The 27093-nt window shown below is 38.1% G+C and overlaps 1 protein-coding gene across 1 annotated transcript in view; it reads right to left on the bottom strand.

The window, feature by feature from the left end:
- Nucleotides 1-22122, bottom strand: part of LOC136832713 (uncharacterized) — an 81709-nt gene extending 59587 nt beyond the window's left edge. The window contains exons 1-5 of the mRNA XM_067094168.1: nt 21999-22122; nt 13593-13699; nt 12768-13091; nt 8483-8734; nt 2500-2766 (exon numbers count right to left, since the gene is read on the bottom strand). Of these exons, the coding sequence (XP_066950269.1) occupies nt 2500-2766; nt 8483-8734; nt 12768-13091; nt 13593-13665 (916 nt within the window). The 5' untranslated portion in view covers nt 13666-13699; nt 21999-22122. The remainder of the gene's footprint in view (nt 1-2499; nt 2767-8482; nt 8735-12767; nt 13092-13592; nt 13700-21998) is intronic.
- Between the last annotated feature and the right edge of the window lie 4971 nt (nt 22123-27093).

The raw sequence follows: 27093 nt of genomic DNA, 5'->3' as shown, positions 1-27093 counted from the left end.
ATATATTATATATATGTATAATATATATATATATATATATATATATATATATATATATATCTATATATACTGTATATGAGCATATATATATATATATATATATATATATATATATATATATATATATATATATATATATATATATATATATATATATATGTATATGTATGTGTTACAGTCAACATGCGTAATCAGTCATTACGCGTAATGACTGAAATTTCAGTCATCACACGTAATGCACTTAGGGACATTTGATCCACCTAGAGCTAGTACTAAACACGGCAAACAGTGAGTCACCTACACTGTTTCGCCGGGTTTAGTACTAGTCCCTGGGGTCAAATGTAGTTTGCCGTGTTTAGTACTAGCTCCTGGGGATCAAATGTCCCTAAGTGCATTACGGCGTGATGACTGAAATTTCAGTCATTACGTTTAATGACTGATTACGCATGTTGACTGTAACATATACATATATATATATGTATATAAACATATATACATATATATGTATTTGTATGTGTATATATTATATTATTTACTTTTCACTTAATTTTGTAGCAAATTATGTAAATTTTCATAATAAAATTTTTTATTTTGATACTTACCTACTGTTAAAGATAGTCGGTAAAATGCCTGTATCATAATTGGTGCCACTTATGCTACAGACGTTTAAGCAGCTATCTTTAATAGAAGGTAAGACTCATCTCAATTAAAAAAATGCTCTAAAGCAATTTATCATTGTGCCAACAAATAAAGGTAGCAATAATTTTTTTCAATCAGATTTTAATCTCGGAAAGTGAATCCGCCAATATGTTTGATATCAGTCATTTTAAAATGACAGATACTGTACTGTAGTACCTGTATTATAAAACAATTTGTCAATGAACTGAAGTTTATCAAGTCATGCCTTTACGGATTAAAATACGTACCTTTAATTTATATATGATACCAAAATCTCACAAGTAAATATAGTTTTAACAGTAAATCAAGATTTCTTATAATTTTGGCTAGGATTTGCATGCAGGAATATTAACTTTGGCAACAATTAACATATTAGGAGCTGTAACCTTTTTCCTTTAGATACTTTACATACCAAATTATGGTGTCCATAGCTTTTCTTCCCATAGAAAAATAATGTTCAGTGTGTTATCTACCTTGCATCATAAAAACATGTCTAATGTTGCTATTATACTCTATGTAACAATTCTCTCTTTACAGATGACTGCCTTGGATGTTTAGTTTTCTCTAAAAGAAAACTACTGTGCCGGCTTTGTCTGTCCGTCCACACTTTTTCTGTCCACCCACAGACCTTGAAAACTACTGAGGCTAAAGGGCTGCAAATTGGTACATTAATCATCCACCCTCCAATCATCAAACATACCAAATTGCAAACCTATAGCCTCAGTAGTTTTTATTTTATTTAAGGTTAAAGTTAGCCATAATCGTACTTCTGACAGCGCTACAGGACAGGCCACCACCGGGCCATGGCTGAAAGCTTCATGGGCTGCGGCTCAATTGCGCCGGAGAAACTTCAGCACATTTTTTATTTGTTCTCTTTACTGAGGGTCACTGAGGATTTATATATATTGTAGCACCTCAAGTTAGCAGACACTTTCGGGGTCTGGCCTTCTGATCAGTAACAAAGACCTTCCATTCAATCCTATACGTGAATATTTTCTACATATCTTACAGCTAACAGCAATCTACACAATGGCAGTTCCTACCCTAAACCAACCTGTACTTTACATTTGACATTCAAGAGATTTATTTAAAAAATGAATGACACAGAAAGTGACAGCCAAGCAAAAAATAATGATAATAATGCAGCTGATAAGCACAGAAGTCCGTTAAGTTGAAGTGTCAGTGTATCATCTTACGGCTGTATAACTGGCATGATAATGGAGAGGCAATTTATGCACCCTTTGCCCATCTCGTATCCATTTTTGGACCACGATTTCACTGGATCCTCTTACTTTCAGCAACTATTTACGTAGAGGTCAACACTTGCACTGTTGTGTATGGGGTGGGAAGGTGAGCTCAGTCCTTACTCAAGCTAATGTCTACTTTGTAAATCAACTGTAAATAAATTACACTGTACTTTACGTTGCTTAATTAATTCCCTAATTAATATTTTTTATTGATGAGTTTCTTCTTTCCCTTGTTCACCCTCTAATGTAATGCAAACTAAATTAGCTATAAGATTAACAACTGTGCCCCTCTGGAAGAAATATAACTGCCCTGACATAATGAACCTCGTGCTGAACACTATTCATCAATGGAAAAAAAAGACTGCTCAAAAAATTATTTTTAATTGATGAGATTGAGACCTAACTGCCCTCAGAAAGTGATGGCCCTACTTGTTGTCCCGTGACAAATTAAAAATGGAGACGCTAATGCAATTTCTACAGAGCACAAGGACAACCAGTGGGCAGAAAATGTAAGGAAATCCTACACTGACAAATTATTTGTGGTACATTATTAATTAGATAGAATGTTACTTACTGTCAAAAGAATATTTCTGAGACCCTTCCACAAAGTCGCTTTGGTCAAATGTGGCAATGACAAAATCTACATCTGATTCTGGTTTGGTGATATTCGCTTCACACCCATTGTTAGATATTTCAGAGTTAAAACAGAAGTGAACCGTTTCCTTATTAGAGAGGCTGCCATTTTCTACAACCAGTACTTCATAAGTGTTGTTGGTTGGGGGATATCTCAAATTTAGATTTGTGTCATCAAGCAGAATACGAGTTGGTTCATCAACGAGAGCTGTAAACAAAAATTGTTTAAAATTAAAATAATCCAATTTTGGTATTATCAATATAACATACGCATAATTGTGATATACCTTCTATTAAAAAAAAAAATTAACTTTACACACAAATGATGTACCTAAACCAAATTGTGCACTTACCACTGTTTTAGTGACACACTTAAGTTAACGGTAGTTTTGACATCTTCATTATTCACACCCAAAGATTTGGAGCTACATGAATGTACCAATAAAATAAAATACAAAACTGGAGGAAAATATTTTCATAAAAGATCTCCGCTGACCACCAAATTTGGCAACCAAAGTTTATTCATAATGTTTTTAAAACAACTAAATGTTACAAGTTTGTGAAAAAATGCACCTATAGATTGGAATACCTTATGAGGACTTGCATACTATTTTTTTCTTTGTGACATTGCTGTAATGACAGTTTGAATCCAGACCAATCTGTAAACATTAGGAACCAGTGCACCCAGGACCTTCAAAAATTTTTGGGAGCTCTGCAAGTGCCAATACACATACTTATTGTTAAAGGAGGAAGTATCACTGTCTAATTGTTGGACTCAATTCAAGTAGTTTAGGTTAAAACCTAAGCGCTGGGGCAACTTCAGCCTTCCAGCGCTAAAGAAAGTGAGAAGGGGGAGCTGGAGTGGTTGGACAGCAAGATGGAAAGAACTCTAGAAGATAAATGAGATGATGTACAACAAGGGGTTTAAGGACAAAAATGGGAGAAAACACCAGAATTGCACTGGGAAGTAATAGGTAGAGAGACTGGAAAGCAAGACTTGAGGAAGGAAGTGGAAATGGATGTACAGTAAAATTCCAGGCTAAAGAGGGGGTGCAACTAGGGGTCAAAAGGAAGCTGGATACATCCTTTAGTAAGCCATGGATGGCACTGATCCATTACAGGGATGCTTTTAATTGTGTACATATGTGCAGCAGCCAGGTTCTTCAAATTTTCTTGAAATGCTCGCTACCTATTCACAAGTATTTCAAGAAAATTTGTACACAAAATAAAAAGTATGGAAACACTGATGTGATGATAAAGGCATATGAAACTGCTCATGTAACACTTTCAGAGCTCCTAAAAAATTTGAAGGTCTTGGATACATTGGTTCCTAATGTTGACTACCTGTGCCTGATCTGGATTCAAATTGGCATGAGAACAATGTCACGTGAAAAAGAATATAGCCTAATGCAGATCTAAAAATGCTACAATTATGCGATCCACCCACCTGTTCACGTTGTTCTTTTATTATACAATCCAGCTTACGACTACAAAAACCACAAAACAGACTTACAAACCAAAATTAACAACCTACCCATCAGAGAGCTCTCTCTACCGCATTACACTTTATTCAACACTCCCGCCTGCATTTTTTTACATTTTGCTCAATCCCGCCATTTTCGTCCTATGACGTCACAATCAGAACAGACACTTTTAAACATAAAGAATGCTTTGCTATAAAAACATTTCATAAAATTAAACGTGCTTTTTATACATCTTGTAACGCCCATACCATTTCACTAATGCAGAAAATAAAAATAAAATAATGATGATTCTTATAAAACTAACATATAATCAAATGGTATAGGTGCATTTTTTTCACAAACAACCACCACTTTCAAGCCTGCTTCCTTTGATTTCAACATTACATAACAGCAATTTCAGAAATACCTGTACAGTGTGATGACACTTTTTTTTTTTTTTACCAGAGGTATGCAAGAAAGCCAAAGAGATATTTGATTCAAATGTCACACAGTCATCAGTTCTAAAAGGTGTGTGGCAAGCCTGCTAACTTCAATTTTAACACAAAAAATTATAGCAATGCTGTTTGCCCAAGGAAAAATAAGGTGCCTGTGGAGCCTGCGTATTTTTAGCAATACTTTTTCTTACTAGTTGCATATCGATGCTGAAAAGTGCTTACTTGTAAGCCTTCTCCTACAGGTTCAGATTTAGTTCCATTCTATTTGTGAGTGAGCCAGTTTTTGTATGGAGGTACTTAATGAGTGGTGTTTAAACTGACAAATTAAGACTGGTGATAATAATGCGACAGTCCGGGCAAACAAGAGCAAATCTGGGAAAAGAAAATAAAAAGGGAGTGGAATAGTGAAGTCATTGTGTGTGACAAACTCAGTGATTTTTGAGTTCTTTTTTTTTATCCCAGCTGATGAGACAATACAAGACATCCATTTGAGAATGATTAAAGAAACGATATTACCAGAAACTATACAGTAATATTGGTCTGCTGGAAAAGTATGCTTGTCTTTCCAGTGATGATTAAATGCACTTAACTGTATACTGTATCATTCCATTAATTTTATGGATCTAAATGTCCATGCAAAGTGCACACTGACTGTGGAGGGAGCTAAAGAGTTAAGTTTCTCCCTCTATAAACAATGTCAGAAGATTTTTTTTTTATTATTCAGTAATGATCCAAATTAGAGGACAAACCGGTTAATTTTAAAGGCTGTTTCCATTTAAAACCCACTTATTCAAAATTCATCTTCCTACAACAGATGAATAATAACCCAAATGAATGTTAAGGGGGTGGGGGGTGGGAGTGAGGTCTGCCTGGCCAGACGGGCCACGCTGCCCGAGGTTGTGCTAGGAGAGAAGTCATCCCCTATACTTCGCTCTCATTAGGGCATCCTAGGTCAGTTTGGGGAAAATTTTATTTTTCTGGTGTATTTTCACATTTTTTAATGATCTATATATTGACTCTCTGCTGGAAATCCATATGTTTAATTTACTGAATGTGTGCGTGTGTTTGTGTGTGCGCGCGTGCAGGAAGAGTGTTTTTCAAATGCACTACAGACCAGAATCAGCAAAAACTTCAAGGAAACCATCATAAAAAATTTCTCTGCCAAAAGCACCATTGTATTTGCTTAGGAAATTTTACCATGGATAATCTGACTTATTAAAAACACATAAGTCAATTAGAAGGGACTAGAATGAACCTGGCCCTAGGTAACCAATTGTGCAATTGATAAATTCGGCCCCCCTCTGCATTGCTTTCACTCTCTTACTTTTCCTTGGCTTCATTTGGTTATATTTTATCAGCCTACAGTAGCTGTCCAACTTCCTTGCCTCATTCCCATTTCCACGAGTCATATAAGATGAAAGGTATCTTACTTTGTAATAATAATAATAATAATAATAATAATAATAATAATAATAATAATAATAATAATAATAATAATAATAATAATAATGATAATAATAATAATAATAATAATAATTTGATGTTCATGGACGACATCAAGCTGTATGGTAAGAGCATCAAGGAAATAGACACCCTAATCCAGACTGTAAGAATTGTATCTGGGGACATCAGGATGGAGTTTGGAATAGAAAAATGCGTCTTGGTCAACGTACAAAAAGGCAAAGTAACAAGGACTGAAGGGATAAAGCTACCAGACGGGAATAGCATCAGACAAGTAGATGAGACAGGATAAAAATAACTGGGAATAATAGGAGAGGATATAAAACACCAAGAGATGAAGGACACGATCAGGAAAGAATATATGCAGAGACTCAAGGCGATACTCAAGTTCAAAACTCAACGCTGGAAACATGACGAAAGCCATAAACACATGGGCAGTACCAGTAATCAGATACAGCGCAGGAGTAGTGGAGTGCAGTGGAGTGGACAAAGGCTGAACTCCGCACCATAGACCAGAAAACTAGAAAACACATGACAATATACAAAGCGCTACACCCAAGAGCAAATACCAACAGAACATACATAACACGAAAGGAAGGTTTGAGAGGGCTACTAAGCATCAACACCGAGAGCAGAGCATTGGGGCAATATCTGAAAATCAATGAAGACGAGTGGCTAAGGAGTGCATGGGAAGAAGGACTGATAAAAGTAGACAAAGACCCAGAAATATAGAGACAGGAGAATGAAAAACAGAACAGAGGATTGGCACAACAAACCAATGCACGGACAGTACATGAGACAGACAAAAGAACTGGCCAGCGATGAAACATGGCAATGGCTACAGAGGGGAGAACTCAAGAAGGAAACAGAAAGAATGCTAACAGCAGCACAAGATCAGGCCCTAAGAACCAGATGTGCCCAAAGAACAATAATGGAAATAACATCTCACCCATATGCAGGAAGTGCAATATGAAAGACGAGACCATAAACCACATAGCAAGCAAATGTCCGGCGCTTGCACAGAGACAGTACAATAGGAGGCATGTTCAGTAGCAAAAGCCCTCCACTGGAGCCTGTGCAAGAAACACCAGCTAGGTTGCAGTAATAAGTGGTACGAACACCAACATGAGGGAGTGATAGAAAACAATCAGGCAAAGATCCTCTGGGACTATGGTATCAGAACAGATAGGGTGATACATGCCAATAGACCAGACATGACGTTGATTGACAAACTCATGAAGAAAGTATCACTCATCTATCACTCATTGATGTTGCAAGCAATACCATGGGACACCAGAGCAGATGAGAAAGAAAGAGAAAAAATTTATAAGTGTCAAGACCTCAAAATAGAAATAAGAAGGATATGGAATATGCCAGTGGAAATTGTACCCATAATCATAGGAACACTAGCCACGATCCCAAGATCCCTGAGAGGAAACCGGAAAAAACTAAATACTGAAGTAAATCCAGGACTCAAGCAGAAAAATGTGCTACTAGAAACAGCGCACATAGTGAGAAAAGTGATGGACTCATAAGGGGGCAGGATACAACCCGGAACCCCACACTATAAAAACCACCCGGTCGAATAGGATGACAGTGATAGACCAAAAAATAATAATAATAATACAAAATAATAATAATTAATAATAATAATAATAATAATAATAATAATACAGTAGTAGTAATAATTTGTCTCTTCGTTGGGTGAGTCGGTAGAGCTGCGGACTGGCACTCGCTGGGCCAGAGTTCGATTCCCCGGCCGGCTGATGAAGAGTTAGAGGAATTTATTTCTGGTGATAGAAATTCATTTCTCGCTATAATGTGGTTCGGATTCCACAATAAGCTGTAGGTCCCGTTGCTAAGTAACCAATTGGTTCTTAGCCACGTAAAATAAGTCTAATCCTTCGGGCCAGCCCTAGGAGAGCTGTTAATCAGCTCAGTGGTCTGGTAAAACTAAGGTATACTTAATAATAATAATAATAATAATAATAATAATAATAATAATAATCTATTCCCTCTGCAAAATGTCTGAGAAATTGTTACTAAAGTAATAATAATAATAACAATAATAATAATAATAATAAAATCTACCCCTTTGCAAAATGTCTGACAAATTGTTACCAAACTAACAAGTTAATGATGTGGCACAGTAAGGCATCATGAAGTGGTGGTCTTCTGCTTCCCTTACATTTACAAATATTCATGATATGCAAAAAATTATTGTTTCTATTTTCATTAGCAGCAAGGTGATACTGATCTCTCAGTTATGGGGCAGCAGTGCTTAAAGCACTAAAACTTTAGAACAGCAACAGTACATATGTACCTTTCTTTCTTTAGCTGTTAAAAAGTATTTCCAATTAATGCAGTTTGATAATGAGTATTTTGATTGAATTTCAAGACAAACCTTCCTCCTCGTTCCCCCTAAATTTATGACCTTGAGTATTCCTAGAGTAACGCGTTAACTTCATTACTAAAAGCCAGATCTAATGTCACCTCAAATAACATTCTGAGAAAACTAAGACTCATCAAGGATATGGTAACTTACATGACAAATCAGAGAAAGTATCATCACAGTACTTCAAGGAGTTTTTTCCCTTTTTGTCGTCATACTCCAAATTAACACATCGCGGAACAAGAGGAGGAAATGACTCTCCGAAATTTTCCTTACTGTAATAACAAGGACTTTCGGTACTTAAACAGGATAGCTCTGGCTTGTCTTGGATGGTCACATTATCCAATGTGCCTGTAGTTACCCGTAAATAGCTATCAGCAATGACAGCTACCCTTGCTTGAGTATCTGTTGGAGAAAACAAAAACATATTAATGTCATTTTCCACTTTTTCAATTGATGTAGTAGGTTCAGATAAGTTCTTGATGTAGCAGACATTTTTTTCTCAGTCATTAAAGCAAAAATGGTGCCAAAGCAATAAGAACTGAACTGTGAGGCAATGATTATCAAGTATATCAAAATATTCATGAACCGCTGAGTGATATAGGACTGTTTCCTGTGTACACAGGTTTATACATAAAATCAATGCACAGTAATATTGGGGTTAAAGAAATAAGAAAATGCATTTACAATATATTACAAAAAAAGAATAAATACCTAATCCTATGACAGCTAAAGTTACACAAAGAACAACATAACATTAAAACAAAGCCTCAAGCAATATATGAACATAAACAAGCACTCCCTTGACACTTCGTATAGTTATCGATGCACTCGCAGGAACTGTAGTTAGACAAGGAGTCTAAGACAAACAATCACTCAAGCATAGTGACGCTGGAAGGCGGTGGTACTTGGCATAAGGTGAAAACCTCTAATGAAACCCTGTTAGATTCTGGCAGATCACTGGAATGTTCCTAATCCAGTGCACAGTAAAGATTGGACTTATCAATAGAGTCTCTGCTCCATCCCATACTCCGAGGCACTTCCTATCCATACAAAATCCTCAGGGTTTCAATCCTTAACACTCAAAGTGACTCTCAGATGTGACAGACCCCACTGTCCACTCTGCACAGCTTGGAAAACCCCTCCGTCACACACACAACCACCTTGCAGGTGCCTCAATAGTTCAGCCACCAAACGCAGTATTAACATAATACTCTAATAAGGTTGTTTATGGTTACTTCACTATTGTTTATGGCATGAAGGCACCATAAAAAAGAACCTAAAACAAACAAATATGCGTAAAAAATATTAGCAATCAACTAAAGATATGATGACAGCAAATCCCTGCTAACAACTGCAAACTTGTCTTGTGCTTTCCACAAAGGCTGATAACATAATAAAGTACTGTACATACTTAGAAAATATTCAGTGCTTCACACCATGAGAACAGTCATGTACCTAACAGAACACTGGCATATCACCGACAACACAATTGGCCCGAGACTGAATCATACCTCCAGTACAGCAAGGGAATTAAAACTTAATGAAATGACACACTTGTGTACGTATTCCTCAAATAAACATTCCAATTTAATGAAAATGAAATGTGAGGATTTTAGTACAGTACACGTATTTGACAAACTATATTTTTAGAGGCTTTATCGCACTCCTATATACTTGGAAATTAAAAGTAATAATGTTCAAAGAACAAAGACAATACATTGTTTGTCTTTGTTCTTTGTGCTTTTTGCCAAATATTTATTTTCCCGTTACTGTAGCTTGCATTTTACATCCAACCACACGGGGTGTTAACTTCATTTCATGAAAGTACAACACTTGAATATATGTACGTATTTTATATACATTTCTGGACCAACGACTATTATCAGGAATTCTTTCACAGCTGGTCTAGGTCAGTATACTAATGCCATTGCTGATATAGTGATGGAATATAAATGGACTCAAGGCAGGGAAAGCGCTTCATCATGCCTTATAGCGACTACACAGAAGATTACAATTCACCCTTCTTCCGCAGATGTGGCACCAGTGGCACAAGTCAGCCAGGCTCCGCCATTAATCTTTCGGTCTTTGTAATCTAAACACCACTGTGTTCAGCCAAAAGTCTTTTTCTCATTGCGAAATGCTTCATCGCTGAGATGTAACAATTATCTGCGGAGGAAAGTTCCGTACATGGTCTTATGAGCCCTCAAAACAGTTTCATTGTACTGTAATATTCCCTGTTTCAGGTCAAAATACTTATTTTGATTATTTTTGCCAAAGGTATTCAACAACTACCAATCTTGTCCACACTGTATGATTGTGCATGGTCACTTTCATTGTCCTTTGACTCCTGTTCTAAATTTTGATATATTGGAAATGCTCTAAGAGACGCATTTTACTGAGTTTTCTCATTACATACAGTATATAGTTTTAGTTCACTCCACAATAATGTTTCATAATATCATTCCAACTTCTAATTAATCATCTTGGTTCTGTCACAGCATCTTTCAGATGGCTTTTCCTTTTTTTTTATTCACTTTTAGTTCAAGTGCTCTCCTTTCCCTTAACTCTCTTTCTAAATTTCAACAAAAAGAGAGCACTTTTAATGGATTTTTATTATGATGGGCTTTCCCGTTAACTTTAACTTTGGGGTTTTTTCATGAGACTTGACTCTAGCTCCACCAATCATGCGGATCTAATTCCATTACCATTCCTCCATCAAGTGGGTTTCATGTTACCAGTCTTCATCTTCATGAATCCTATCTAAGCGAATTTCTTACAACACCTTATTCATACAGATATAGACAGCCAACCTGTCTGCTTAAGTACTCCTTTTAGCAGGATATAGAAAATTCTTTCCTAATTCTTTCCTGCATTTGTTACTATATTAAAGTTCTGTAATTGAATCTTGAAGCAATACCTTTAGTTATTTATATTTAAAATGGGTAACAACCCACAATAACAACACCATATTATTAAAAGGATATCACCCACTGAGCTTGTCTCTTAATAAGCATTCCTCCTATTTGATGGATATATGCAACTTGAATCCTATTTTCCCCCCTCACTACAGGACTGCTGTTAAGCACAACCCAAAGGTTCCCTTACTCCACTGCTTTTTACCTGTGGGGATGGCACATACCACCTGAGACAGCCTATAGCCCATGAAGGCATAGCTGAATCTGAGTGGTTGCTAACATGTGCATAGCATTCAACAAGCACCAGGCAGTGAGCCTAAATGATGACAAAGAGAACACCTTCCCCCAACTTTTCTCACTTGAGAAGGAACTCCTCGAGGTGGGGGGGGGGGGGGATCCGGGCTCTCCCATGAAACAGTCCAACGTTAAGGAGGATACCAATAGAGGACCCCCTCCTCTCCCTAATATTCCTGTTTCACTTATGGTTCTAAGTCATTCACCAAAGGTGGCAGGCAGTGATCTGGGTGCCCTGGCCCTACCCACCCAGATGGAGATTCCCAATAAGTAGATTCCTGCAGTTGCTACTTGGATGGAGTTTAGGAAGGAGGTCCGCACGGAGATCTCGCAATGAATCAAGGAAGTCCTTGATACTAAGCATCGCAATATTCGAGAAACTGTTGAAGATTCCCACCAGGAATTCAGGGGAGACTTAACATTCCAAGTCGGACATTCTTACTAAGATATTTTCAGCCCTCGGAAGAGACTATAAAGTCCTCAAAGAGCACAGAATGGAGAAAGGATAAATGAGATTGAATCTTTCATATACCTAAGGACAATGATGTCCAATACAGGTTATCTTGAGTTGGAATTTAATGAAAGACTACAAAAGACAAATCAAGTTACGAGCTGGCTGGATAAGATTATACATTCGTCTAGTACAAGCTGCATTACAATATGGACAACAATCATGGTATGGCAATGAAACTCCTATACCTGTATAGGTAAAAGATTTGGTTGACTTGAGAATAAAGTCTAAAGAAGAACATTAGGAGCAGGATGGCAGGGGAGGGCAATAATGAATAAGATAAGAGAAAGACAGAAGTTCCATAATGTAGAAGAGATGTTGAGGGGGAAAATGGCCTGGACATGTTCTTGACACCATTCAAGCATTTACTTCATTAACTAAATTCAATATCAAGAAGACATGAATACTGTTGCTTCTATCTCGTCTTAACACGAATGTTGTTCCACATTCACTAACGGTAGACTGACGCCATAGTTTGAGGCCTATTTATAGATTAACAGTGTAAACAAGCCAGCATTCCAGGCACAGTAGAAGAAAAACAATGACTACAGACAGTCATTGTGACTTATATATAATGTGCTCACAAATCTCCCCTGGCTTTTTTTCTACATGAGCATTTGGTTGTAAACACACCAACAATATACCGCACATCCTTCAAATGCTCTCCAAATATATTCTATTAACTATACACGAAAAACTAGAATTGAATAATTACCTGATATGTTGAATTTGCCACTCCAAGTTCCTATGGCAAGGGTGCCATTCATTACTGAGAGGAACTGATGTGTTGCTTCTTCTGGTATAGTTATATCAAAAGTGATTTGAACTGAATCGTTAGATTTTAAAGCCACGTCCTTTATTATTGAATGTGTTGAAAGATCAGCATCTACGAACTGCAATTTGAAGGAATAAGTTCCTTCTAGTGATGGAAGGCCTACTGCCGTAACCTGCGTGGCATAATTCCTAGCATCCTTGGTTCCATCTCCATCTGGCATCACTCTTCTTATCTCAGTCACGTTCAAAGGTATCGCAGATTGAACTGCTGAAGAAGCGATAACTGATTAACATAAATAAATGTGTTAACATGTTGCTTTTACTTACATTAATTTGAAATAACAACACATTTGACATGATCTATCTTACAGGATGATCCTCAAGTGAAAGGTTAAGTAAGGAGTACATTACATGTGTCTAAACTAAGGGAATAAAAATAATGATTTTTTCTTAAATTGTAATAAATTGGATCTATATTCTCTCACTTCCTTATAAAATCTCCCAGTAAGATAATGAAAAGAAGCCTTCTAAAGCAAACTTCCCTGGTACAGTATTTGCTTGTCCATGATTATCGTCATAACCTACAGGTATTCATATCTCTTAGTGAATTATATGACAATCACGCAATGCCTGGAATTTCGAAGCTAAACTGACTTCGTTGGCATGTCTAGACAATGCTCTTTCCCCCTATAAGCAAACATACATGAAGTAATCCAAGTTTTCTTCATGGCTTAATTTTAAAAGTTCAGCATACAAAATGTCTCACTTTCTATGGTTTGTGCCGGGACGAGATTCTGCAGTGTGGTCAAGAGGAGTAAGAAGATGAATCCCTTGGCCATTTTGCCATAGATGTCCAGTGCAGCTAAGGCTGACCTGCAAAAGGTTGAGGCGAGGTTATTCAGAAGAAGAAGAAGAAGGGAAATCAATGGTTTAAATTATGTCTACCACAGTCAAACACTTTGAAAGTGTCGTCAATTTATCTAAAAAAAAAAAAGCTTAGCTCGATTTATGACTTGTGGAAATAATTAATTTAGAGACGTAGAGTGACATTTTCACTGAAGACGTGTATATAATTAAAAGAATTATTTAAACAAATTGGGAAAAACCAGACACTCCAAAATTCCCCATAAAAAAAAATCATGATGGAAGCCTACAAATCTGGTGCACTAGTAATCTGAAATATAATGACCACATAGAAAAAATGAACTCTCTTTACAATGATGAGAATTCACACAAAGAATTCTATAAAAACCCCATAGATGCTGTAATTTGAAGGGGAATATAAAAAAAGTCAGAGAACTACTAAAGGGAAATGAAAACTTGATCAATAAGTTCTGTGTGGCCTCAACTACTCTGTTTTTCATTGGGCCTAAGGAGAACATTTTTCCGCTTTAATTTAACAAAATAACGATAAATAAATGACAAAATATACAGATCATTAATGATTCTAAGTAAGTGGGTTTTGATGTGATATTATTCTTAGCAAAAAGTCTATTGATAATTTGCTAGAATTAAGAGAGCTGACAGCTAGATATATCACTCTAGAACTGATTTAAATGCGTCAAAGAACGTCAATTTGAATCCAGTGGAAAAAATATTATTCTCAAAATTTTGCTAATAGCCATGACCTCTATCACCAGTTTCAAGCATTTTGTAAGTTTAGTCTGATGAAAACAAAATATTACGAAAATTATTCCACACAATGCAATGTGTTTCAGGTATGTTGGCGACGTTGATATACGAATATGGTTTATAAAAAATGATTACGCTACTCATTAAACCAAAGCTACAGAGGTATCTGCAAATTGGCAACCCCTTACATTAACCCTGTTAAGTGGTTTACAAAAGGCATCAATGGGTTCATAAAGGAAAACAAATAACTCATTTACCCGGCTGAATAAAAGTCAAAGGAGTTTGTGAAGAATAAACCACTTATAAAACCAGTTCAATTAAAGTGGTTAAGGAAGAAAGCCTTTTAAATGAGTGCACTGAAAGTGGTTTATAATAAAAATGCCACCACTTAATTAAACCAGCCGGGTAAAGAGAGTTTTAAAAGAGACAACTCATTAAACCAGTTGATCAAAGAGATTTGCTACATATATCAAACCAATATATTAATTCTACTGAATAAATAGGTCTAACAACGAGGAATAAAGTGGATTATAAATGAAACCAGTTAATTAAAAAGGATTACAAAAAAGTAAACACCTCATTCAGTGTTGGCTAAATAATTTTATGAAAGTGGACAAATGACTCTCTAAATCTGTTCAATAAATGTTTACACAATATTAGAACTGGAACATAAGATTTACGCCAAAGGCCAAGCCCTGGGACCTAAGAGATCATTCAGAGGTGAAAATAACGCTGAACAACGGTTAGGAAAGGGTGGAAAGTAAGATGGAAGAAAGAAAATATGAGCGGAGGTATAGTAAAATTAATGAAAAGGGTTGCAGCTGGAGGCTGAAGGGACTCTACAAAGAACCTTAAGTAACGCCTACAGTGCACCGCGTGAGTTGCACTGATGGCATCACCCCACTTTCAATCACCAATAGATTTCGGCATGGTAAGACCTGCTGGTGACCTTTCCTATCTCACTGGTGTTACGTCAGCCATCTTTGCTGGACAGAAAGGAAAACCCTTGTCCTTGCTCTTCACTTGTCCAATACATCTAGCAGTGTGGAATAAGGCTCTTTTGGCCAAAATTTCCTCTGTAAGTTTATTTCAAGTCACTGGTAGTAAGAAGGAAACAAGCAGGTGACAGAACAGGACTCAAAGAGCACCCTGGAGATGGAGTCATGGAGAATGGAGCAGATGTGACACCAACAATTGTTATAAAACTTCTTCTTCTTCTCAGCTTAATCCCTAGTTGAGGTCGCTGTTTTTAATGAGCTTCCTCCATTACCTCTGGCTCTCACCAACACAATACCCCTACAGTTAAACAAGAAGAAAGAAAGGAAACACCTCCCATTCAAACAATGGACTAAAGCTCTATCAAATAAAAGAACAGTTATAACTACAACCACTTAAGAAAGCTATATGCGTACACAAGACTCTTCATTGCATTAAATCAAGTGACTTATCAGGTTAAAGTTACACTAAAGTGTGAAAGCAAATAAATGAACCTGAATTGCAAATGGGTTTACAGAACACAAAACAATGCATATTATGGTACTTTTTTTATCAACAAAACAAGAGCCTATGCTCTTATTTTCTGAATAGCCCTTTCACATTTCAGAAATATACTTCAAAGTAAAATGGATTATCCATCAGATTTCTGAAGAACATTAATCGCAATCATGAAGTTTTTATGTCATTGCTATTACTGTATTATCATTATGTCGGTTTTTATTATAAAATGGGGTCATTCATTTTTTATGCAAATAAAAAATTTAATCTGTAACAAAAGAATTTTGTCTTTATAATGGTCTCACCTAATGGAACGCAACATTTGCAACTATCAGATAACGACGAATTTTTCAATGGCTACGTCGTCAGTTTGCCCAAACGCGATTGGCCTAATGGCTATCAGATAAGCAAGGCACTCTTGAAACTTATCTTTTTGAACATCAATCCACCCACCTGGGGTTCCAAAAATTAAAGATGGGTAACTTCTGTTTGTGGCATTTTCTTTAAATTTAATATTACATGTAATTTAAAGAAAGCATGTTTTCCATGTAGACTGGGTCTATTATACCACTTGTTCACTCACAGAATTTTTGAACAACTTTAGTCTTTATATATACTTTAGGTTCCCGTTGCATTGATAGTCCCAGTTTTTTTTTTAAGAATTTACCGAGAATCCATTCATTTTACACAAGAAGACATATGCATTCTATTCTCTCTGGTGATCTGAATCAAACCTTGACGAGTAACTCCATCAGATAAAGCGAAATATGAGACACTTCACTCAGATATTCAAGGTCTTAGGTGGAGTTCCAAATCTTTCAGAGTCATGCTTTCTGAGGAAGATCTTTCTTTTATACATCAGAAACTCGTTCCTGGAATAAAAATACGTCTAGGACAAAATTCCACAAAAAGTTAGTCTATGACAAAAGTTCCAGAAAAAAATAAGCCTTGGACAAAAGTTCTAAACCCACGGATTCAGTGAGCCTCCCTCGACATGATCACGTATTGCTGTTTGTTGCAAAGCAGGGTTCTCACTTATCAGCAGACGAATTCTTTATGTGAAAGCTATGACATCAGATTTCAAGGCATCTTTGTAAATGCATAATGTACACACTATATAATATATATATATATATATATATATATATATATATATATATATATATATAATATATATATATATATATATATATATATATATATATATATATATATATATATATATATATATATATATATATATATGGAGTCTATTGCAGTATCAATAGAGATAAATTTATGTTTGAATGCCTGCTAGGAAATATAAGCTCAATACAATCCTTTGACTCAAAGGCAAATTTTACTTTTTTTTGGTCAGCTCTAGAAATCTGTAAGTCTTCTGTCACACAATGACAAAAGAAGTCCACTGACAGTTCTGGTAATATAGCACTAGTTCTAGGTCTAAAAGATATTTCAGCCAAAGTCTGAGTTTACTAACAACTCTGACTATTACTTCAGAGCAATGAGTAACTTAGCTAATCAAAAATAAATTCCCACTGCTCTTTTTGAAAAACTGCAAGGTTAAATAAGAGACTGATTGTAACATTAGTCTCAATATTATGGGTTGACTGATTTATGAAAATCAGGCTATAAAGTTTTTGTTACATAGCAGTTTGAAAGGAAAACAGCTGTTTATGGCATAAAAGGAGTGGAAAAATCTTATAGCAGAACTGAGAAAGAGGCAATGTAGGAAGCGTTGAGAATGTATGCTACAGACGGTAAGTTATGGAGAGCAACGGGAGTAGAGCATGTGACTGAATAAGGTGAAGTCTGATAGGTACCAGGGTGTGTGCAAAAGTTTGGGAAGAGAAAGACACCTAAACTTTCTATGGAAGCCAAAGCTGGAATGCAAAAAGGAATGGCTGAACCAATTCTCCTCTATGGAAGTACAGTGTGGATGCTGCATGTGAATGAAAAAAATAAAGCTGAAGTGATTGAGATGAACTTTTTGCATAGTTCATGCAGCATAAGATGAGTGAGAAATAAGGAGACGCATAGAAGTGGTTAAAAAGATAGCACAGGTGAAAGAAGGGATCATCCAGTATTTTGAGATGGTTTGGCCTGATGACATAATAAAGGACTGCTTGGTGAAAAATGATGGATAATAAGATGAGTGAGAAATAAGGAGACGCATAGAAGTGGTTAAAAAGATAGCACAGGTGAAAGGAGGGATCATCCAGTATTTTGAGATGGTTTGGCCTGATGACGTAATAAAGGACTGGTTGGTGAAAAATGATGGATAATAATGGAATGTTTCCTGAAAAGTAGACGGGCAGGCATAAAAAGGAGTGGAAAAATGGATGAAAAGAGAGCGACAAAATTTGCTGAAAAGAGGTCCTTTAATTCCACACATCGTTGGACTGTGGAATAGTCTCCCTGAGGACGTCGTGCAACTGGAAATTCAAAAGTTCAATCGAGGATGCAATGATTACCACCCTAAAGCAACTCTCCTTGTATTTTACAGCTTACTTTCATTTTATCTATTTATTTATTAATTTGTTCATTTATTTAATTCATAATAACTGATTGCTTCTTCCTGTATTCCTATTACCTTCTGTTGCTCCTGTTATATGAACGCCATATTCAAGACGTTCCTAGACATTTTGGGGCCGGGGGGGCACAGTCCCATTTGGGGCCCTTCTTATGGGGTGGGAGGCGAGCGAAGCGAGCCAAAGCAGCTGGGGGGTTTTGTGGGGGCGCTGTAAGCGCCACCGGGAAAATTTTTAGAATATGAGCAATTGTAGGATCATTTTAAAGGCACTTGTTAATGCAAATTTCAGAAATTTTATTTCGTAAAACTAGGTGTACGTAAAATAATTGAAGATCCACTTCATCCAGTTAAACGTAATGATAAATGGTAAAAATGAGGATAACAGTAATGTACTCTGATGGCGATATGGTGTGGAGGGAGTTAAATGAATTAATATTGCTGGAAGGGACTCCATTATGTGAAGGGAGGTAGATCAGAGTGAAGGGAGTTAGAACAGAGTGAATGGAGGTAGAACAAAGTTTGGGGCGGTAGAACAGAGTGAAAAGAAGTTAAAACAGTGAAGGGAAGGTAGAATAGAGTGAGGGGAAGGTAGAAGAGAATGAAGGGAAGGTAGAACATAGTGAAAGGGAGGTAGGACAGAGTGAAGGGAGGAAGAACAGAGTGAAGGGAGGTAGAACAGAGTAAATGGAGGTAGAAGAGAGTGAAGGGAGGTAGAATAGAGTGAAGGGAAGGTAGAACATAGTGAAAGGATTCAAAGGGAGGTAGAACAGAGTGATGGGAGGAAGAACAGAGTGAAGGGAGGCAGAACAGAATGAAGGGAGGTAGAACAGATTAAATGGAGGTAGAAGTTAGAACAGAGTGAACTGAGGTAGAATAGAGTGAAGGGAAGGTAGAACAGAGTGATGGGAGGTAGAACAGAGTGAAGCTGTGAAGGGAGGTAGAACAGAGTGAAGAGAGGTAGAACAGATTAAATGGAGGTAGAAGAGAGTGAAGGGAGGTAGAATAGAGTGAAGGGAAGGTAGAATATAGTGAAAGGGTTCAAAGGGAGGTAGAACAGAGTGATGGGAGGAAGAACAGAGTGAAGGGAGGCAGAACAGAATGAAGGGAGGTAGAACAGGTTAAATGGAGGTAGAAGTTAGAACAGAGTGAACTGAGGTAGAATAGAGTGAAGGGAAGGTAGAACAAAGTGATGGGAGGTAGAACAGAGTGAAGCTGTGAAGGGAGGTAGAATAGAGTGAAGGGAGGTAGAACAGATTAAATGGAGGTAGAAGTTAGAACAGAGTGAAATGAGGTAGAATAGAGTGAAGGGAAGGCAGAACAGAGTGATGGGAGGCAGAACAGAGTGAAGCTGTGAAGGGAGGTAGAAAAGAGTGAAGGGAAGGTCGAACAGAGTGAAGGGAGGTAGAACAGAGTGAAGGGGAAGTTAGAACAGAGTAAAGTGAAGTTAGGGAGTTAATCTAATATTGCTGGGAGGGAGAAAAGGGAGAGGAAGGACCACAGACCGCTCCGAGATTATAAACAAAACAAAAGCATTGGTATTCTTGTTGATGTTAGTAGGCCTACACCTGTTAGCATGTAGAGCCTACACTTAACACTTTTCAAGTTGCTCACTTGCTCCCACTGTCCTACAATTTTCGACGTGCCTTCTTGGCAGCAAACTCCTCTATTATATCACTCATATCAATTCCACTGACATTAACACTAAACTACTAAGCCTCTCTTGGCTCATCGTGCTGCGTAAATAGTTCTTCACTAGCTTCAGCTCTGAGAAGGATCTTTCACAAGAAGCAATAGATGTTGTTATGGTAAGTAAAATTCTGACTGCCGATGCAAGATTGGGGCAAACATCTTTTCCATAACTATTGACTTCTTTCAAAATATCCACTGGTAGCCTTGGTAGTTCTCTATTGAAAAACATTACACATGCATCTATTATACCATTGAACAGGGAGATTGGGTGGACATCGTCATAAAAAGAGGCAAAGTCTGCACTGTTTTTGAAGTGTTCCCTCGTCCATACATTTTAAAAGTAACTCTGGTTGAAGAAGGAATCCAAAGTGCTCCACGTGGTCTCCCAGTCTCTGAAATCTCTCCTTCATTTCCACACAAAGCCTGTCTAAGATTTCCCTCGCTATGCGCTTAAATTCCTGTTGCCTGCTGAGTCCTTCATCTGACGTACCTGTACCTTCTCCAGCCATACGTTTCTTCTTTCTTATTCTTCTGGTTGTTAGGAACCAGAGTTTATCTACCTCAGCAGCAGCATCAGTTATATTCAATCCCGTTACCCAGGGCTGGCCCAAGCATCCTTCAATGGGGCCACCGGCCCCCTGGGTTAAGCAGAAGGCCAGATTCATTGAATCATTTGAATGTGTATTATCTAGGCAAATGGGGCCATTATGAGGGCCCCTCAGAGGATAATCAGGACCCCTATCAGCAGTAATCAATTGCCTTCGATCGGCCCTGCCCTTACCCCAATCAACGTTGCCCACCCTCCTCCGATCCGTATGAGAAGGTCTATAATAGGCTCTACGATTGGGAGGGGGGCCCCTGGAGAGCCCTATTTCTTTTACGTAACATTTTTGTTACATTTTTGTTCACAAAATTGGAAATTGGGGCCCCTTTAGTGGGCCCCAAACTTTCGGGTCCCAATATAAATGGGGGTCTTGACCATTTTGGGGCCACTGGATCTAGCTTGTCCTGTTATAGCAGCAATGTTTAAATTTCGCATTTTGGGGGCCCCCCTCACTTTGGGGCCCGGGGCGCCATTTCAAACAGCCCCCCTTGGGCCCCCCGCTAAGGAACGCCACTGGCCATATTCTTTGGAAGCTTGAATTTCAAGTCAATGACCCATGTGAGCTTGTTTCTTATGAATTGGGTTCCTCTTCTGAATAATAATAATAATAATAATAATAATAATAATAATAATAACAATAATAATAATAACTAGCGTAAAGTCGCATGATGTGGCTAATTTTGTGGATGTTTTGCTACACGTGGGGTCCATTTAAAGTAAGGATGTGTCAGTGACCATCTGCATTCCTCTCTGGAGCCACCCCGTTAAAGGAAAAGACCTAAATATTTCAACATGAACCAAAACCTTTAATTTTATTCGTAGTATTAAATCTGATTTGGTGCACCTCACTATAACAAAACAAATTTCCTGTTAATGTAAATATTTTGCAGCCTCACTCTGCCTCTGTGCACTCTGAAATCTACAGGCATTAGACTTATTTAACTCTATCAATTATAAACCCACGTACAGTAGGTTTATTTAACTCTATCAATTATAAACCCACGTGCATTAGGCTTATTTAACTAAATTATAAACCTGGGGACCTTAGACTTATCTAACTCGGTCAATTATTGCGTCTCTGTGCCCTCTGGAACCTACCAACATCAGACTCGTCTAACTCTGTCAATTATCAAGCTTAATTCCTTCATCCCACCTTCTGGGAAACCCAAGAGCAGATCTTGAAACATCATATCAGATCATACTCTGAGACTCAGACTACTCACCTCAAATCCAGGAAATTGGTGAGAACTTGACTACACAGATAAATCGACTCAAATTCCAAACAGCACTCGACACCGCTACTTCTCCGAATGGCTTTTCCACAGAGCCCTTTTACTGGGAGGGATGACTACGACCTACTTCAACGAACTTAAAAACTTTTGATAATAGATTAGCCTTATCTTTTCCTATCAAATGCGTGCGCGCTCTCTCTCTCTCTCTCTCTCTCTCTCTTTTAGTCAACTGCATGTTCAGTTCTACATTTCTATGCTGCTGCAGAGTACGTAGTTCAAATGATGAAAACACATAATAATTTTGTTGTTAGTTATTATTACTTTATATATACTGACTGCTGCTAACTAAATTAATTCCTTCGCTGCTGCCAAGCGGTTTCTGCGTTTTTTAATATTACTGTATTTAAATATTATTGTTTATTATGGTGAAATAAATATCCTACTGGTAAATTTTAAATTCTGACTGGCAAATGAAAACTAATCTAGCATTTGCAAAGTAGCAAGGTTTGCGCCCAACCTACCTCCTACTAGTTACCACTAGGATCAGAAAATAAGACATGAGGCTTGCAACCTCATCCCATATGGACTTGCTCAACAAGAGAAATAGATTTTACCTCTCCCGCTAAAGAGAGGCATTGAGCTGCAAGAAATTACTGATCGAAATACAGGATAAAACATTTCAACTCCTGTTACTACTACTATTACTATTTATCACAATATAAACAAGTAAACAATGCGCCGGAGTTTCTTCTCCACAATCGAGTTTTCTGTACAGCCGCGGCCCATGAGACTCAGCCACAGCCCATGAAATTCTTAGCCGCGGCTCATGAAACTCAGCCACGGTCCGGTGGTGGCCTGTGTTGCTGGTACCTATGGCGGTGCCAAAAGTACGATTATGGCTAACTTTAGCCTTAAATAAAATAAAAACTACTGAGGCTAGAGGGCTGCAATTTGGTATGTTTGATGATTGGAGGGTGGATGATCAACATACCAATTTGCAGCCCTCTAGCCTCAGTAGTTTTTAAGATCTGAGGGCAGACAGAAAAAGTGCGGACGTACAGACAAAGCCATCACAATAGTTTTCTTTTACAGAAAACTAAAAGGTGATTTGCAATTTCATCTATACTAACATGCAGGAGCGTTTTTTTAAAGTAGGCCTAAGGCTGTTGATGGTAAGTAGGCTTATATTTGACAATGGCTTCCAAGTGGGAGGAAAAAAAAGTACCTAAAATATATTAAGTGTGCAATATGATATGTGCAGAGAAACTCATACAATCACACACACACACGCGAATTAAGGAAAGAAACTTGGAATTTCAAATTCAGCAAACATCAGTCTAACCTGGCATGACAACTTTTTTCTCCTCTCCTCCGGGAGTTGGATAAGTCTTCGTATGCAAGTGACAGTTAACGGCTGGATAATATGATAACTTTTAATTGATAACCGTTGCATTATTCTCCTCTATCATGTTAACCTAACTGATACAAGCCCCTCCAGCAATAATACATTATTTCAGGAATCAGCTATCACTTAGATAAGAAAAATATTTTTCTAACAATGGGAAAAATGTGAATTTAAGCACGGGCTGCTGATAGCATCTCTTGCATTTAAGTAGCTTCAAGTTACAGAGCCATTAATTACATTATTATTATTATTATTATTATTATTAATTTGGAGGGAGTCTACACCCCTAAGTTTGTAAGGATCATACTGAATGACATACTGGCTGGGTATTGTCTAGTTTATTGGTGGTTCCTTACTGAATGCATATACAGTCGTTGTTGTTTCAGATTTAGCTGGCCTTGTGCCAGCACGGGCTCTTGCTCCTAGAGCAGCCCGTAACTCTATGTTGATGAGTCTGTGAGATGGGTAGGTTATATGAAAACTTTATTATGATGCATGAAAGTGATTTTGGTGGGGGTGATTTTGAAGTAAAAAGATTTAACAGGCAAGGTTGCAACCTCTTTGAACCCTAAGGTACCCATCAGATGAGGACAAAAGTATGACAGCAGTGAGTGTTGGCTAGTGGGAGAGGCCAACAGATGGGGAAAAAGAAGAATCTGAGTAGTAGGCACAGGTAGTTAGTATGATAGCTCATGATGATCTAAAGCCATATTCCTTGTCCGGTCCTAACATGCATGTACAGAATCTTCGAAGTTGTTATTGGCTGATGTGAGCCGCAAAGTAGTTTCTACACACAGACAGAGCAAAACAGAGATTGTGTTTTGGACATCTGTGCTTGTGAACAGACAAACAGATGGCGATTGTGAGAGACATAATAAACGTACAATGATAAAACATATATCAATGGAAAGGCCGTGAAATTCCACATATGGCCAATTGCATGAGATTCGAGAAAGATTAATGAATACAATGCAGTAGCATAACATATGAGAAATGGCGAGACGTTTTGCATCTTCACAAACAGAAACATACATGCAGTTTGATACAGAAGATTTGGTGGAACATTGTGAGTACATGATTGGAATGTTTGCATGGCAACGCAAGTAGTGGTGATTGTACATAAATCGTGGCAACAATGGTTAGGGAGAAACAGACGGAAATATTGTATGGTAGAAGTTGCGCTCCTTGAGAGAGAGAAAACGGGATGCTTTGTCTTGCTTTTGTCTTGTTTCCTCCGATGGATGACGCACACATACGTGCGCCCGAAAGACCGCAATGCGGTCTCTTACAAGTTTTATAAATCAAGCTTCCTGAGAATAGATGGTTCTTAAATATAAACACAGCAGTTACATATAAAATAAAAATTCCTTGAAGCCAATTTAACACATATATATTTATACTTACAAAAACACCAAGCAAGCCATAAAAGCTAAGGCAACCCTACAAAAGCTTCTTTTACCACTGTTTGCGGGGAAAGGTGATGGTGATCAAGGGGGGGGAAAGAGAGGGGCTGACCTCTGAGAGGCAGGAACACTCTTGGAGGTAAAAGATCACCAGAGCTCTCTTTTCTTTAAAATTTCCAGAGCGAAAAGGGTGGCCAATTCCTGGGACATATCTCCAATACCTCTGTTTGTGCAGTAGATCACGCTGAGCCAATCTGAGGAACAATCTTCAGAGAGTGGTGAAAAATCCTGGATCTTCTTGGCTAATGCCCCAACTGACCAGTCAAGGAAACTTAGCACCTCCCAAGACTTGAAGAGATTCTTCAATAAGTGATCAATTTCCATTCCAGAAAACATCACTTTAGCAGCAGCGAAAGCGGACCTTCGTGTGGAATCTATCAGCACAGAGAGGTCCCCCTGGGAGGAGGCAGCCACTCCCAGAGAGGGAGCTTCTCCGGTAGAATAAAACCGGTTACATCTCTTAGATAGGTGTGAAGGGGGAATGCAGGAAGAGGATTTCCCTTGAGTCCTCTTCTCCAAAAGCCAAAGGTCCATGTCTTCCAGAGCCTTCCTGGCAGACGAAGATAAAAACATCCTCAGAAGTTGGGAGAATTCAGACGGGTTATTCATTAAAAAGGTTGACTGGGGCGCCGCAGGAGCCTCGAGTGAGAAGTAACCCGGGAATGCCACAAGGAAAACCTTCAGGAGGGCAACATGTGCCAACAGAGAAGAATCTTGAACTGCCTCCTCTTCTTCTGACGATAACTGCAACGTCAAAGGGTTCGTGGAAGTCTTCGATGGAGGAGGTTTCTTCAAAAGGTCCAAAATACTATTCAGCTGGCGCTGAATTGGTTCAAGAGAAGGGTCAACTCCTCTTGTATCACAGAAAAAACTTGATGAGAAAGAATAGGTGCCACGCACATATCCGTAGTTGGCACCAAGCAGACAGCAGGAGATGGGCACCCGGTTGACGGGCACTTGGGCATCACTGGACACTTTGACAACGAAGAATGGCCTGGTGCCTCGAATTGGGCTAGGAATTCCTGGGCTCAAGGAGAGACAGTGGACATCTGAGATGTCTCTCCACTGGCCTTCTGTCGCAGCCTGGGAAGCAACAGGCTCGACTGAGGGGGCAACTACCCGTGTATAGCTCCCACCAACCTCCCTTGGGCCTCCAGTATACCTCCTCCCAGGTTTAGAGGAGTCTGGCAGTGACCTTTGCCTAGGAGAGTCAGCAGGATGGGTAGCCACCTCCTCCACAATCACTTCACTGGCACTTTTATCACTAAATTTATTCATCAAAAAGCACACTGATTCACTAAGCTGTGCCACTGTACTTACCATCAGACCAAACTTCTGGTCAAACTTGCTCTCAAGACTGGTGAAGCAATCCGGTTCGGGAGCGAGGGAGCCAGATGAGGGAGAAACAGGAGGGCTCGAAGCAAAATACACATTAGAAACAGGAGAGGTAACAGAGGGTACATCCATACTCACCTGTTTGGGAGCTGAGCTAATATCAAAACCTTTACTATCGGGTCTAGCAGCCGCTTTCCTCTTTTTATCTCTTTCTAGCTTAGAAAGATGAGAAGTTAAGTTTTTCCACATCTTCTCATCCCAACCCACACACTCGTTACAAGTTAGACTGATTGAACAGACCTGACCTCTGCAAGAACAAATGGTATGAGCATCATATGAAGCTTTTGTTAACCTGGTATTGCAGCCTTTGCAGCACTACCAAAAACTGGATGAGCTAGTGTCTGACATAGTAAAAACCTAGACAAAAAGTTACAAAATGACATTTTTTATGATAACGTTTTATATATACTTACCAAGTATACCTGGCAATTAAAAATTTTGAAATTCACAGGTCGTGCTATTTTGTTTGGCTAGGTGAGTAACCCTGCCCACTTTCGGGGTAAGAGAGGAACAACTAGCAAAAGGATTCAATTTGTTTGTGCCATAATGTTCATGTGAGGGGAGGAGGGAGATCTCCAATCATGTAATTACTTGGGAAGTATATATAAAAATGGCATTTTTATGATAAAATAAAGTTTTATATATACTTACCAAGTAACTACATAGCTATTGTGTTTCGTTTATCAGCAGCTTAAATTTGAAAATTCACAGTAGCATTCCAATATTTTGGTGTAGGTAACTCGCCCCGCCCACTTTCGGGGAAAGGTAGGTAGAGCACTACTAACGAGGCCAATTCGTTTATGCCCTATGCCCATGAGAGGGG

This window comes from Macrobrachium rosenbergii, chromosome 50 (genome assembly GCF_040412425.1).
Source record: "Macrobrachium rosenbergii isolate ZJJX-2024 chromosome 50, ASM4041242v1, whole genome shotgun sequence".
In the NCBI taxonomy this organism is placed as follows: Eukaryota; Metazoa; Arthropoda; class Malacostraca; order Decapoda; family Palaemonidae; genus Macrobrachium; species Macrobrachium rosenbergii.
Note: the sequence above shows the minus strand (reverse complement) of the source record. Positions and strands in the feature narration are given on the sequence as shown.